This window comes from Sinocyclocheilus rhinocerous, unplaced genomic scaffold (assembly GCF_001515625.1).
Source record: "Sinocyclocheilus rhinocerous isolate Xijiao unplaced genomic scaffold, SAMN03320098_v1.1 scaffold1180, whole genome shotgun sequence".
NCBI classification, from domain to species: domain Eukaryota; kingdom Metazoa; phylum Chordata; class Actinopteri; order Cypriniformes; family Cyprinidae; genus Sinocyclocheilus; species Sinocyclocheilus rhinocerous.
In genome coordinates this window covers 1,401,273-1,414,273 of record NW_015665886.1, presented here as the reverse complement: position 1 = coordinate 1,414,273, position 13,001 = coordinate 1,401,273, and the positions used below count along the sequence as shown (strand labels likewise).

Below are 13,001 nucleotides of genomic sequence, written 5' to 3'. Positions count from 1 at the left end.
ATATATATATATATATATATATATATTTATCATTTAAGGATAATGAATCCTTATTGTGTTCTGTAGGTAACTAGGCAATAAAGTTGTGGCAAACACAGCGTTTGTAATGCCGTTCGCTCGCCATAGACTTTCTCATTGTTTTTATATATGAGTGCTTGTGCGGACAGACAACAGTAAATAGACAGACACATACACAGAGCGCTACTGAAGAGCAGAAGCTGGTTTGCGGCCGGCCGGATGCGCTTTTATGCTTTCTGGTGCTTACTTCGCCCTGCTCGTGACGTCTCGCTGCTCCATTGGACGGATTTGACACGTGCTTCAGAACGCGGTCACGCAAGAGCGTTCCCAAAGCGATCTCGACGCAGCTCGAGTTCCTGAAGGGGAATCAGCATTCATCATCACTTTCATAATAAAGAGGAGATAAAGCAATTACTGCGGGACTACAAAAGGTGACTGGAACAATCGGCGGCGGTCTGGGAGGAGTTCTGTGGTTAAATCTAGTCGCTCTAAGTCCCTTATTCTTGTGAGTGTTTTTCCCACCCTGGCTCCAAGCATCCACAGAATATGTTGACAGTGTCTACTTACTTTCCCGTGGGGCTTCCTCATCCAAACACTTTCAACGCTTTATCAGCCAGTTTTTGTATATACACAAATACACATATACGCCCTAATACAAAAAACACAAACTCATTCTACCAAGACATGTTAGGATATACAGAAACGACAAAAGCAATGCAAATCATATATTTGCATATTGTTCTTTTGTTCCTACAATATGAATATTGGTACTACAACATTTTGCCAAAAGTGTTCCATGCATACAACAGGCATACTGTATAAAAATTTATTTAGCTTGAATCTATATTGAATTTAGCCATTTTGAGCAATGGTTATCTTTCAGCTTGTTTATTGCTTATTTATTTCTGCAAAAATATGTGTGGGGTTGGTATATTTAAAAATTTTGAAAGAGGTCTTTTTTCAAAGAGGCTGAAAAAGCTGAATTTATTTGAAAAAAAAACAGTATATTGTGAAATATAATTACAATTTAAAAGCAGCTGTTTTTTTTATGTGTTCAAATTGTAATTTATTCCTGTGAAGGCAAAGCTGAATTTTCTGCAGCTATGACTCCAGTCTTCAGTATCACATGATCCTTCAGATATCATTCTAACATGCTGATTTTATGTCATAGAAATATTATTACATTATACAATAATCATTATTATAGAAATAATATTATTAAGCTATGCTACTTAATATTTTGTGGAAACCATGATCATATTTTTCACAGATTATCAAATAGATAATAATAATTACTACGGTGCATCCAAAGACTCTTGGTCTTAGCCATAATGTTTTTCTTTGCAGTAACTGTGAATATTTAAATGTGATGATAAATGTAATGTGTTTTCATTTGTGTTTCACTTATGTGATCAAATGGGCATGATGTAGGTGTGACCTGTGAAGATGACCTGCTATTTGTGTCTGAGCAGTGGAGAGTTCATAGATATGTGTACCAAAGGTGACAATGCACACAAAAGCAAGAAGACCTCCGCCTCAGACAGCACTTCTAAAAACAGCAACATGTTAGATATTTCTACTCTAAATCAGCACTAACAAATCTACAACTAAACTGTGGTTTATTATCTGTGTGCAAAAAAGAAACAACTTTTTATCTGTTCCTTGCTCTTGGAAAACAGGAAAGTCAGAACAATGTCAGTCTGAGTCAGCTTTGATTGTATGATGTTATCAAGAAACAGACAGAAAATATATATGTGCTCATTTCAAAAACCATCCATCTACAAATTGGTGAAGTGTGCAAAGACTGTGTAAATGGGTCTGTAGACGTGCGGCGGTGGGCTTTTCCTCTGCAATTAAACTAGAGATGACTGACCATTTAGACAAAACATACAGTCAGGGATTGTTTCTTGTTTCCTGGCTATGACTGATGTAAGTAGTTAAAAGATGCCTACAGCACTGTGGAGCATATTCATCAATAGGCAAATATGACCATGAGTATGACAGTAATCTCTGTTCTTTATGACAGTTTGGTGCCTTGAGTGATGGGGATATTAAAACACTATAAATCCAGACTGTGTCCGTGCATCATTAGCCGCCCGAAAAAGAACAGTTGACAGGAAACATCTGAATTTTCACATATTGTGAGATCACCTGACTCAGTAAATCAGTCCACATTTAGCCTCTGAGCATGCTGACATGAAACAGTATTTTGGGTGCACTTTCCTTCCTTAATAACCATGTTATTTTTTTTAAAAGGTAGCTATATGTGCACTTAACACAGTGAAAACTATTGACACTATGTGGGATAATAACCTTTCAATAATATAATATAATATAATAATAAATGCACCTTTAGTTTACTAATCGGACTGTAACAAGTCCCATTAGTAAACTGTAACACTGTTATGAATAAAATAGAAAAATGCTATGAAATGGAAGATAAATAAATATAATAAAATACAATCATTGTGCTTCTGTGTTGTTATATGCAATTTTCCTATTCAGTCTATATGTTGTCTTAATTTAGCATCTTGTTGTTCATGGTCATTTGAATAAATTTGAATTTGATTTAAGGACATTATTGTCTACTTCTTGTACAACTTTTCAGTTGAGTGGGTCTTGTTTTAAGAATGTTTAAAAGTTTAGACAAATATATTTCTATGCGTAATACACATAACAATGTGAGAGTAAACGTTTTGCAGATATATAATTATAGAACAGCCCTGATCTTGATAAACTGACTTTACTGTAAGTCATCAGACACATCCAGTTTTGTGTAACTGAAATTCAGTGAAAATAGTACAAACTGTTTGATCTTCTCTGTCTCTCTCTCTCTCTCTCTCTCTCTCTCATCCCCTACGCCTCTTCCTTCCTTTCCCACCCAAAGTATGAGTGTGGAGAAAGCAGAAGAGTTTAATTTTCTGCGTGTCAACAGCACAAATTTCCACGCGCAGAGTGAATCAGTGCGCGTACATTCATTCACAGTGATTGTAGAAATGCGCAATTACGTGCGGCGACGGCTGGCGAGCTGGAAAACCCCACTGGAATGACAAGTCCTGTATTTGGATCAATTCTAACGGATTATCTAAGTGAACATAAGATTACAGTCATGCTACATTTAATCTGCCTCCTGTGCCTCGTGGACATATCTGGTAAGTACTAGTTAGTTTCCCACTACATGTGTCGTTTCTCCTTTTGAATTGATTTCAAAATATTGATTGATTGATTGATTGATTGATTTGGGAGAGTGCAATTAGTATGGGAATTGGGTTAGTTGTTGCAAAGGCCATCTCATGTAACTGTTTTTGAGTCAGAAGAATGTGAGTCATCTACCAGTAATTTTGTATGTTGGTTTAAATATTCTATACAATATTTTGGTCTATATTAGAATGACATTTGTCAATTCTATGCTCACAATACGCTATAAAACACACACAAAAATATTTTTGGCAGTTTTATCCTTACAATATACAACGCACGCGCACGCACACGCACACACGCTTAATAAAACTGCACTGAAAATTCCATGCAAGTTCAACCAAGTTTGAACTGTTTTTTTTTTCTTTATTTTAATATCAGTTGTCACTATTTTTATTGTTGTCTGGATTGTTTAAGACGGGTTCAGCCTTAGCAGTGGTAGCAACTTACTGTATATAGTGTGACAACAACAACAGCAGGTCAATATATGTTCAAAAATGTTTTTCTTGTGGAAAAGTTTTTTTCTTTCTTTGTCACTATTTTTATTGTTGTCTGGATTGTTTAAGACGGGTTCAGCCTTAGCAGTGGTAGCAACTTACTGTATATAGTGTGACAACAACAACAGCAGGTCAATACATGTTCAAAAATGTTTTTCTTGTGGAAAAGTTTTTTTCTTTCTTTTTTTTTCTGTAGCCAACACTTTAAGGCATGTGCATGTATAGATATTGACTTCACTGGAGTCAAAAGTGTGACAACTAGTCCTGGGCTTGTCTACATATTTTCATTATTTCGCACATGGGATCTAATGGTATTCATGGTGGAATGATGGATTTGGATCCTGATATTGTTCTTGTGTTGAGAAGGGCACATAGTGGCAGAAAGCCAGGGGAAATGTGTGAAAGCAGGAATGTGGATGTTCCTCTATAGTGGCTCCATTGTTGCTGTTATTTTGTGATCAATGTAAATAAACAGGAAACTATTGAATAAATTCTTAAGTGATGAGAATATTAACTTACTAACTAACTATTATTTTTTTCTCTCTAGCAATTATTTTCCAATAGTTGTCCAATTTTAGTAAACTACATTGCATTAATCTGTATGAAATGTGTCCTCTCAGATGCAGTCATGGATCTCACAATGACCTCTAACGGGGCCACATCTGCTCATCATTTCCGCCTCTCTTGCGTTTCTGGAGAGTGTGATACAGACGGGATTCAGCTGAGCATCACAAAGGACAACAGCATTGTCCTTCGTGCAGATTCGCCACATTTTAATGTGCAGAGGCCACAGACTAAAGAAGTGGTGGCTACTGGATTTACAGGCTTTGACCACAGTGGGATTTTCTACTGTCACTCAAAAAGGGGCTCTGACCAAACTGGCAGCATTACACTCATCAACAACTACAGCAAAGGTATGATGACATGAGTGGGGGGGGAACACAAGTTATAGTTCACCCAAAATATAAATTCTGTCATCATTTACTAACCCGCATGTTACAAACCTGTGTGATTCAAAAAAGACACAAAAGAAGATACCTTGAAGAATGTTTCAGCTGTTTCTGCTCTTGCAATGAGAGTCAATGGGATTTAAAAAAAAACAATCCTTGAGGCATTTAAAATAAAATGTCTTATCTTTTTTGTGTTCTTCAGAAAAAAGTAAGTCATACAAATTTTGGAATGACATGAGGGTTAGTAAATAATGACAGAATTTTCATGTTTGAGTGAAATCTTTAAACCTTAAACAGTTTGACAAAACACTCAAAACAGATTGTTTTTGTGCAAGTATTAAATATCTGAAATATCTAATCTAAAATGTATTAATAACCTGAAATATATTTGTAAAACTAATCAGACTGAAGAAAAGATTTTATAAATGTGATGTTATACCAAAAAAAGACACAAAAGAAGATACCTTGAAGAATGTTTCAGCTGTTTCTGCTCTTGCAATGAGAGTCAATGGGATTTAAAAAAAAACAATCCTTGAGGCATTTAAAATAAAATGTCTTATCTTTTTTGTGTTCTTCAGAAAAAAGTAAGTCATACAAATTTTGGAATGACATGAGGGTTAGTAAATAATGACAGAATTTTCATGTTTGAGTGAAATCTTTAAACCTTAAACAGTTTGACAAAACACTCAACAGATTGTTTTTGTTCAAGTATTAAATATCTGAAATATCTAATCTAAAATGTATTAATAACCTGAAATATATTTGTAAAACTAATCAGACTGAAGAAAAGATTTTATAAATGTGATGTTATACCAGAATACTATTATTATTATGTCTTTTAAGACCACTTTAAACCAGTGAGAGTCACTCTGACGGCCAGTAAAGGAGACAAAGTGAAACTAATCATGGATGTTGTTGGGACAGAAAGACGAGACATTGCTTGGAAATTCAATGGTCAGTATATCTTTAATCTTATTCTTTATGATTTAGCAAGATGCATGTCAAAAGAGCATGTATGCAACATTTTATGCATGATAATATGAGATTCATGAGAATATGTTTCAAAATGATATACATACAAAAAAAAAAAAAAGAGAGAGAAATAAAAAAATTTTAATCCAAAATGGGACGCCATGTAGAAAAACAAAGAGATTCCAGCAGGATGTTTCCAACAAGATGATCAGTAAATTGATGAGCAAAAATTAGTAAATGAATGAGCAATTTATAAGCAAGAATATTCTGATTTCCTTTAGGTAACTACTACTACATGACTCCTATTGCTGATGTTCAAAACCGCACAGCAGTTCTGGATCTGATGAAAGTTGATGAAAGCCATACAGGAATTTACAGTGTCAGCTATGTTGGGGACAGTGCTCTTTATAGTGCCTGGATCCGCCTCATCGTTCGTGGTAACATAATCAGTATCATATGACCAATTTAAATATATTCAGAACTATGGATTTTCTATTCTAGTGCTTGATTTATTTTCTAGAATGTCCAAAGAATAAATGGGGCTCCGACTGTGACAAAGACTGTCCCGAATGCTTGAATGGAGGCGTGTGCCATGACAAAAATGGAGATTGTGTTTGCCCACCGGGGTTTATGGGAATGCGCTGTGAAACAGGTAAATGAAAACCATTTCTATGATACTGATCATTTGCATCTTAGAGACTATGCATGTAAGGACTTAAACATACAAATAATTTTTCTGATTTTGGTCTTGCAGCCTGTCGTGAAGGAATGTTTGGTAGGAGCTGCCAGGAATCCTGTAAGTCGGAGAATGGATGCCAGGGCTTGAGTTTCTGTCTCACGGATCCTTACGGCTGTTCTTGTGCCAGCGGCTGGCATGGAGATCGCTGTCGTAAACGTGAGTTTAACATAAGATCCCTTTCTATAATAACTGTTCCCTCCACGCAGAGTATCATCTGGACCCAACAGAAAGGATTCAGTTCTGAATTAAAATTAAAGTTTAAACAGGTGCTGCTGGAATCTGCCAGTAAAAATTCAGCTTCCATCAATCTGACCATGATAAACATTTCTTACTGCTCTGTCCATTTGTTTTAGTCTTTGTGGAAACCAGTTTCCACCTCGGAGTAAATAAAACACGTAACTGTGAGATAAAGTTTCAAATAAACAACAAAAAAAGAGAAGTCACGCTGTAACATTGTGAAATACAAAATTGCAAATACAGGAAATAGCCACAATTATGAGAAATAAAGCTGAAGTAGAGTGATATAAAGTCAAATTGTGTGATGCAGTCACATTGTGAAATACAAAGTTGCAATTATAAGAACAGAAAGTTGCAACTGTGAAAAATAAAGCTGCAATGTCAATGTTATTTTCATAGCCTGTCTTGAAGGAATGTACGGCGCTGACTGTCTTTTAAGTTGCAACTGCAAGAACAAAGGCAAATGCAATCGATTCAGTGGCTGCCAATGTCCTACAAGCTGGAGAGGGCAATACTGTGAGAAATCAGGTCAGCCTTCAAAACTACTTTTCCATCTGCTCTAAAATCTATAACGTTTGTTCCTCTTGGCGCCGTTTGTCTAACCTTATCCCTCTTTCAGATCGTGCACCAGAGATTTTGGACATGGCCAGTAACCTGGAGGGAAACTTGAACTCCAGCCACAAGATCACATGTTCTGCAACAGGCCATCCACTGCCAAGCCATATGAGTATTGGGCTACGCAAGCTGGAAAGCACCGTTCTTAAGGTGAAAGCGTCATAAGTATAAGAAGCTTAATAAGAGGTTGCATATGAAATTGAAAAAATGAATGTTGTGTCTATCTTTTCAATGTGACAGTCTTTGTGATTGTCTGCTGTTGATTTCTCAGGCATCTCACACTACCATGGACTCCAAAAAAAGCACAGCTCACTTTGAGATCCCAAGGCTGTCTGCAGAGCATAATGGTCTGTGGGAATGTCGAGTCTCCACCAATGGTGGGCAGGATTCCTTCAAGTTTATCTTAACTGTGAAAGGTGAGATTCATTTTAAAATGGATTCATTCTAGCGATGTTCTTACTAACTGAAAGACATAAATTTGCACTTCGTTGTGAACTAGAGCCACCCTACCCAACCACTGCTCCTAAACTGCTGTCTAGGAGTAGCAAACAGCTGGTTGTAAAGCCAGTGGACACTTATGTGGGTGACGGTCCCATTATTTCCACTAAGCTACTTTACAAGCCAGTGGATACAGAAGACTCTTGGTCCTCCATTATAGGTAACTTTGCCCAAATAATTTCTGGTTTTAGGAATTCCTGCATTAGGTTCATGCCAATGTGTAGAATCATATCAATATACTATAAAAGTCATACACATATCTTTTTTTTTAGTGTATGGCAGTGATCAAATCACTTTACCGAATTTAAAGCCCTCAACCAGATACCATGTCCGTGTACAACTCGCTCGCCAAGGGGAAGGAGGAGAAGGTCCTTTGGGTCCAGAGGCAATCATGGAGACTGACTGCCCAGGTGAGAATCAATCAAAATAGAATTAAAAATGGCTTGGTTGTAGAAAAAGATGGAGGTAAATGCCTCATTTAAGAACATATTTAGATTTGAGTTTAGCATGTACAGGAATACAATGTACAAAATTGCCCCATTACTGTGATAAGATGGCCCCCTACCTGTGGCAAAAAGACGCCTTCAGTAAACTTGTCCTAATTGTAAGTGTAAAATACATCTGATACATGTACAATACGCGATAACCTAAATCTAATTAATGGAATTATAATATTGAAATAAATAATTAAAACATTAGCAATAACATGCCACTGTCCCACTTCTGAAGGTATCATCCTACCCCGGTGTCTAACCATCGTTATTTTAGTGTTATTTATATGCTATCATAGTATTTATTAATATGTTGAATTTTGTTTTTATATTTTCAGTTTTCATTTCAATTTAATTTAAGTAATTGTGCTTTTGTTGTTTTTATTAGTTTTCTATATAGCTTTAATTCTTTTAATTCAGTTTTACTTTTAGTAATTTTATTACTAGTCTTAAAACTTTTCTCATCTAATATTTATATATTATTTTATGTCAGCTTTATTTCAATTAGCAAAAACCATTTTTAATAGTTTTATTTAACAATAACAATGCTGAGTCTGTCCACAAGTCCATTGTTAACAAACAGCCTTTTAATATCTGACCTAAAATAAATTAACAGATCACTATAATCCAATAAAAAAAAAAAAATTTCAAACTGTTCAGAATAAATCTAACGCTGAAGTTCAGATGAAAAGATTATGAAGTTCCATAAACCTTCAGTAAATGTGTTGAGATGAGATTGAGTGACATCTCAACAGAATAAATAAAAGTGGGGGCATATTTCCTCATCTTATGAGGAGAAGAGTGGGGTTCTTTAAGCTGAAGATGGAGGTTTGGATGAGGTTGACATGGATTGTCAAAAACTGGACTGGAAAGAAGTCTATATAGATAAACGATATTTTGACTTGTTGACTTTCAGTCAATATTTGACCCTAAAAAGACTGACTCTGAGAGCAGTATAGTTTTTATGTAGCTCAGCTGCAGCGGACAGCATCTGATTGCGTATTCTGTGTCGCTAGAGCCCACGGCCAGGCCGGAGATTGATTCCTGCTCATTGGAGGGCCGTAATGCCACCATCAGGTGGTCCCTGATTGGCACGTCCCGCAAAGCCACTGGCTTTTTAGTACAGCTCAATGGACCACATGGAGAGAAGCTGCGGGAGGAAACCACCTTGCTTAATGTGCTCTCCATCAAGCTCTACAATCTGGAGTATCACAGGGACTACCAAGTGGTTGTCCGGCTGATAAACTGCGGCAGCCATGGGCCCCTTTCAAAACCCCACCATATTCACATCTATAAGCAGGGTAAACAGAAATCGTGCATGTCCCCAAGTAGGCGCAAGTAGGTGACTGACTATAAAACAGGACATGAATGTTAGATGTTAGACAGGATTTGGTGGAAAGGAATAACTCACAAAAGTGTGAAATGAAACTGAAGTGGCAAAATTACGTATGATCTTTCTCCAGGTCCTTCTTCTCCAAGGAACGTCCAGGCAGATGCTCTGTCCATCAATGCAGTCAGGCTTCACTGGCAGCCGCCTGAGGACCCCAACGGAGGCATTGTGAAGTACAGCATTGAATACCAGCCAGTGGGCCAGAGCAGCTTTCACCCTTGGGTGGACACAGACGATGGCAACAAAACCACGAAGGATGTGACATCCCTCAACGGGAGCACATTATACCAGTTCAGGGTGAGGGCTTTCTCCAAGGTTCCAGGGGAGTGGAGCAAGTTTGTACAAGCCAGAACACGTGGAGACGGTAAGTGACCAGAGAGAATAACTGTGAGAAAGTCATACTGTAAAACCGAAATATCAAGGCACTTACTGTTTTTCATATTAAGCAGGATTCTCCAACTATATTCCCAACACTCAGCAAGTTGGACGGCCAATGGCTGAGGATCATCAGCTTCTTTGGGCTGTGGTTGGGTCAGTGGCTGTGACCTGTGTGACCATCCTTCTGGCCCTTTTGATTCTCTTCTACATTAGCAAATCTGTCCTTAAACGAAAGCGGACGTTCACCTATCAGTCTGGATCGGTGAGTGGACACTTTACTTTATTACTTTATTTTTACTCTTATGCTTGTGTATGTACAATGGCAGCAAAAATGTTTTGGACAGTTTTGGACACAAAATCTAATTTATATATAAACTTTATATTTTAATTCTTCAACATAGTGGGATAGTTAAATCTACTTCATCAATATATATATTTTTTTTATATCTTATATTTTTTATTTATACATTAGCAAATCTGTCCTTAAACGAAAGCGGACGTTCACCTATCAGTCTGGATCGGTGAGTGGACACTTTACTTTATTACTTTATTTTTACTCTTATGCTTGTGTATGTACAATGGCAGCAAAAATGTTTTGGACAGTTTTGGACACAAAATCTAATTTATATATAAACTTTATATTTTAATTCTTCAACATAGTGGGATAGTTAAATATACTTCATCAATATATATTTTTAATTTTTTTATATCTTATATTTTTTATTTATATATGATTAATTATATACGTAACATGGTGAATTTTATGATGGTATGTATATACACTACCATTTAAAATTTTGGGGTCAGCGATATTTTTACTGAAATAAATTAATACTTTATTCAGTAAGAATGTATTCAATTGATCAAAAAACTGACAGTAAAGACTTTTTACATTGTTACAAAAAAATATATATATATATTTTGAATGCTTTTCTTTTGAACTTTCTATTCATCAAAGAATCCTGAAAAAATATATTCACGGTTTCTAAAAGAACATATTAAGCAGCACTGATTACAATTTTCAACATTGATAATAATAAGAAGTATTTATTGAGCACCAAATCAGCATATTAAAATTATTTCTGGAGGATGGAAGTAGACAAGGAAGTAATGGCTGCCGAAAATTCAGCTTTGCCATCATAGAAATAAATTAAAATTTAAAATATATTAAAATATAAAATAGTTATCTTAAATTGCAAACTGCAAATTGAATCTTTTTTCAAATACATCAAATAAAGGCAGTTTTTGTTAAGAAAAAATCTTAGATCCCAAACTTTTGAACAGTTATACAGTGTATAATAATAATAGAGCCATAATAAGTACATATATATATATATATATATATATATGTATATACTCTTCAATAAATGTAAACGCATGCATTCTCAGGGAGAAGAGACTATCTTACAGTTCAACTCTGGGACTCTCACACTGACCCGACGACCAAAGCCTTCCACGGAGCCCCTCACCTATCCCATACTGGAGTGGGAGGACATTAAGTTTGAGGATGTCATTGGAGAAGGGAACTTTGGTCAGGTCATCAAGGCCATGGTCAAAAAAGATGGCATAAAAATGAGTGCTGCGATTAAAATGCTCAAGGGTAAGAACACAAGCCAACACATCATTGTTAGCCAAGGTCTGTTTTGACATGATTTTGATTTTGTGTGTCCGTTGTGTGCACCTGCAGAGTTCTCCTCAGAGAATGACCATCGAGACTTTGCCGGTGAATTAGAAGTGCTGTGTAAATTGGGACAGCATCCAAACATAATAAATCTAATCGGTGCCTGTGAAAACAGAGGTGAGTGCGCCACCTATTGGCTTTACCTAGATATAAGGTCAAATAATATAATGTGCCTCACAGAGATTAATGTAAATCTAGAAGTGTAATAGTAATGTCAATAAAGCTTAAAATCACTATTGTCAAAGTACTTTATTTGGCACGGATACCATATGAATTTTTCTCTATTAAATAGTGCAGATATGTGACAGCTTCTGTTATCCACAGGTTACCTTTACATTGCCATTGAATATGCACCGTACGGAAATCTTTTGGACTTCCTAAGAAAGAGTCGTGTCCTAGAGACCGATCCTGCTTTTGCTAAAGAGCACGGAACTGCCTCCACACTCACCTCCCAGCAGCTCTTGCAGTTTGCTGCTGATGTAGCAACTGGCATGCATTACCTTGGTGACAAACAGGTATAACGTTTTTCAGATTATGGAGGTGTATATATAAGAATCCATGGATGGATGGGCAAAATTAAAGGAATAGTTCACTCAAAAATTAAAATTTACTCAAATTTACTCACCCTCAGGCCATCCATAATGTAGATGAGCTTGTTTCTTCATGGGAACAGATTTGGAGAAATTTAGCATTACATCACTTCCTCTCCAATGGATCCTCTGCAGTGAATGGGTGCAATCAGAATGAGAGTCCAAACCACTGATTTTCATATTTTCAGCAAATTTTCATTTTTAGGTGGAATATTCCATTAAATTCCCATATTGGCCCAGTAATTCTATTGTTTTTATTACTTGCAGTGATGCAAATTGTTTAATTATTAGCCTTTAAAGGGGTGGTTCACTGGTTTTTTTCTAGGCTTGATTGTGTTTATGGGGTGCAGGCTAACATGTGTTAATGCTTCGTTTTTTAAAAAACGTATTATTTTTCACATAATTTACCTTTATTCCACACCGCTCTGTCCCTTCTCTGAGAAACACGCTGATCATTTCCTTCTTTTATGAAGCCCCTCCCTCAGAAATAGGCGATGGGCTCTGATTGGTTAGCTAGCCCAATGTGTTGTGATTGGCTAAACCGCCTCTAGTGCACATCTTAACGTCCCGCCCCTCACCTCAGCGGCATGTGCTCCGGTTGTATTGTAAACAACAGAGTCATCAATATCGCTTATCAGTTTGAGGCCGATTGAGAAGCAGAGGATATTATTGAAGAGGATCGTGCAGAACCTGTGCAAGCACGGCTTTTAATGGTAGGCCTATGTTTTTTGTTTGTTGTTGTCTCAT

General features: G+C 36.5%; 1 protein-coding gene across 3 annotated transcripts in view; it reads left to right on the top strand.

The window, feature by feature from the left end:
* Window positions 1-2,940: 2,940 nt before the first annotated feature.
* Window positions 2,941-13,001, top strand: part of LOC107731644 (tyrosine-protein kinase receptor Tie-1-like) — a 15,332-nt gene continuing 5,271 nt past the window's right edge. The window contains exons 1-18 of one of the 3 annotated variants that reach the window (XM_016542788.1): window positions 2,941-3,170; window positions 4,334-4,627; window positions 5,507-5,617; window positions 5,917-6,072; window positions 6,156-6,287; window positions 6,390-6,530; window positions 7,011-7,139; window positions 7,231-7,376; window positions 7,498-7,642; window positions 7,726-7,884; window positions 7,997-8,134; window positions 9,232-9,516; window positions 9,679-9,969; window positions 10,055-10,191; window positions 10,451-10,504; window positions 11,373-11,583; window positions 11,671-11,781; window positions 11,989-12,179. In XM_016542788.1, coding sequence (XP_016398274.1) covers window positions 3,065-3,170; window positions 4,334-4,627; window positions 5,507-5,617; window positions 5,917-6,072; window positions 6,156-6,287; window positions 6,390-6,530; window positions 7,011-7,139; window positions 7,231-7,376; window positions 7,498-7,642; window positions 7,726-7,884; window positions 7,997-8,134; window positions 9,232-9,516; window positions 9,679-9,969; window positions 10,055-10,191; window positions 10,451-10,504; window positions 11,373-11,583; window positions 11,671-11,781; window positions 11,989-12,179 — 2,937 coding nt within the window. In that variant the 5' untranslated portion in view covers window positions 2,941-3,064. Of the gene's footprint in view, window positions 3,171-4,333; window positions 4,628-5,506; window positions 5,618-5,916; window positions 6,073-6,155; window positions 6,288-6,389; window positions 6,531-7,010; window positions 7,140-7,230; window positions 7,377-7,497; window positions 7,643-7,725; window positions 7,885-7,996; window positions 8,135-9,231; window positions 9,517-9,678; window positions 9,970-10,054; window positions 10,246-10,450; window positions 10,505-11,372; window positions 11,584-11,670; window positions 11,782-11,988; window positions 12,180-13,001 lie in introns of all 3 variants that reach the window. The other 2 variants (XM_016542787.1, XM_016542790.1) reach the window with 2 other exon arrangements.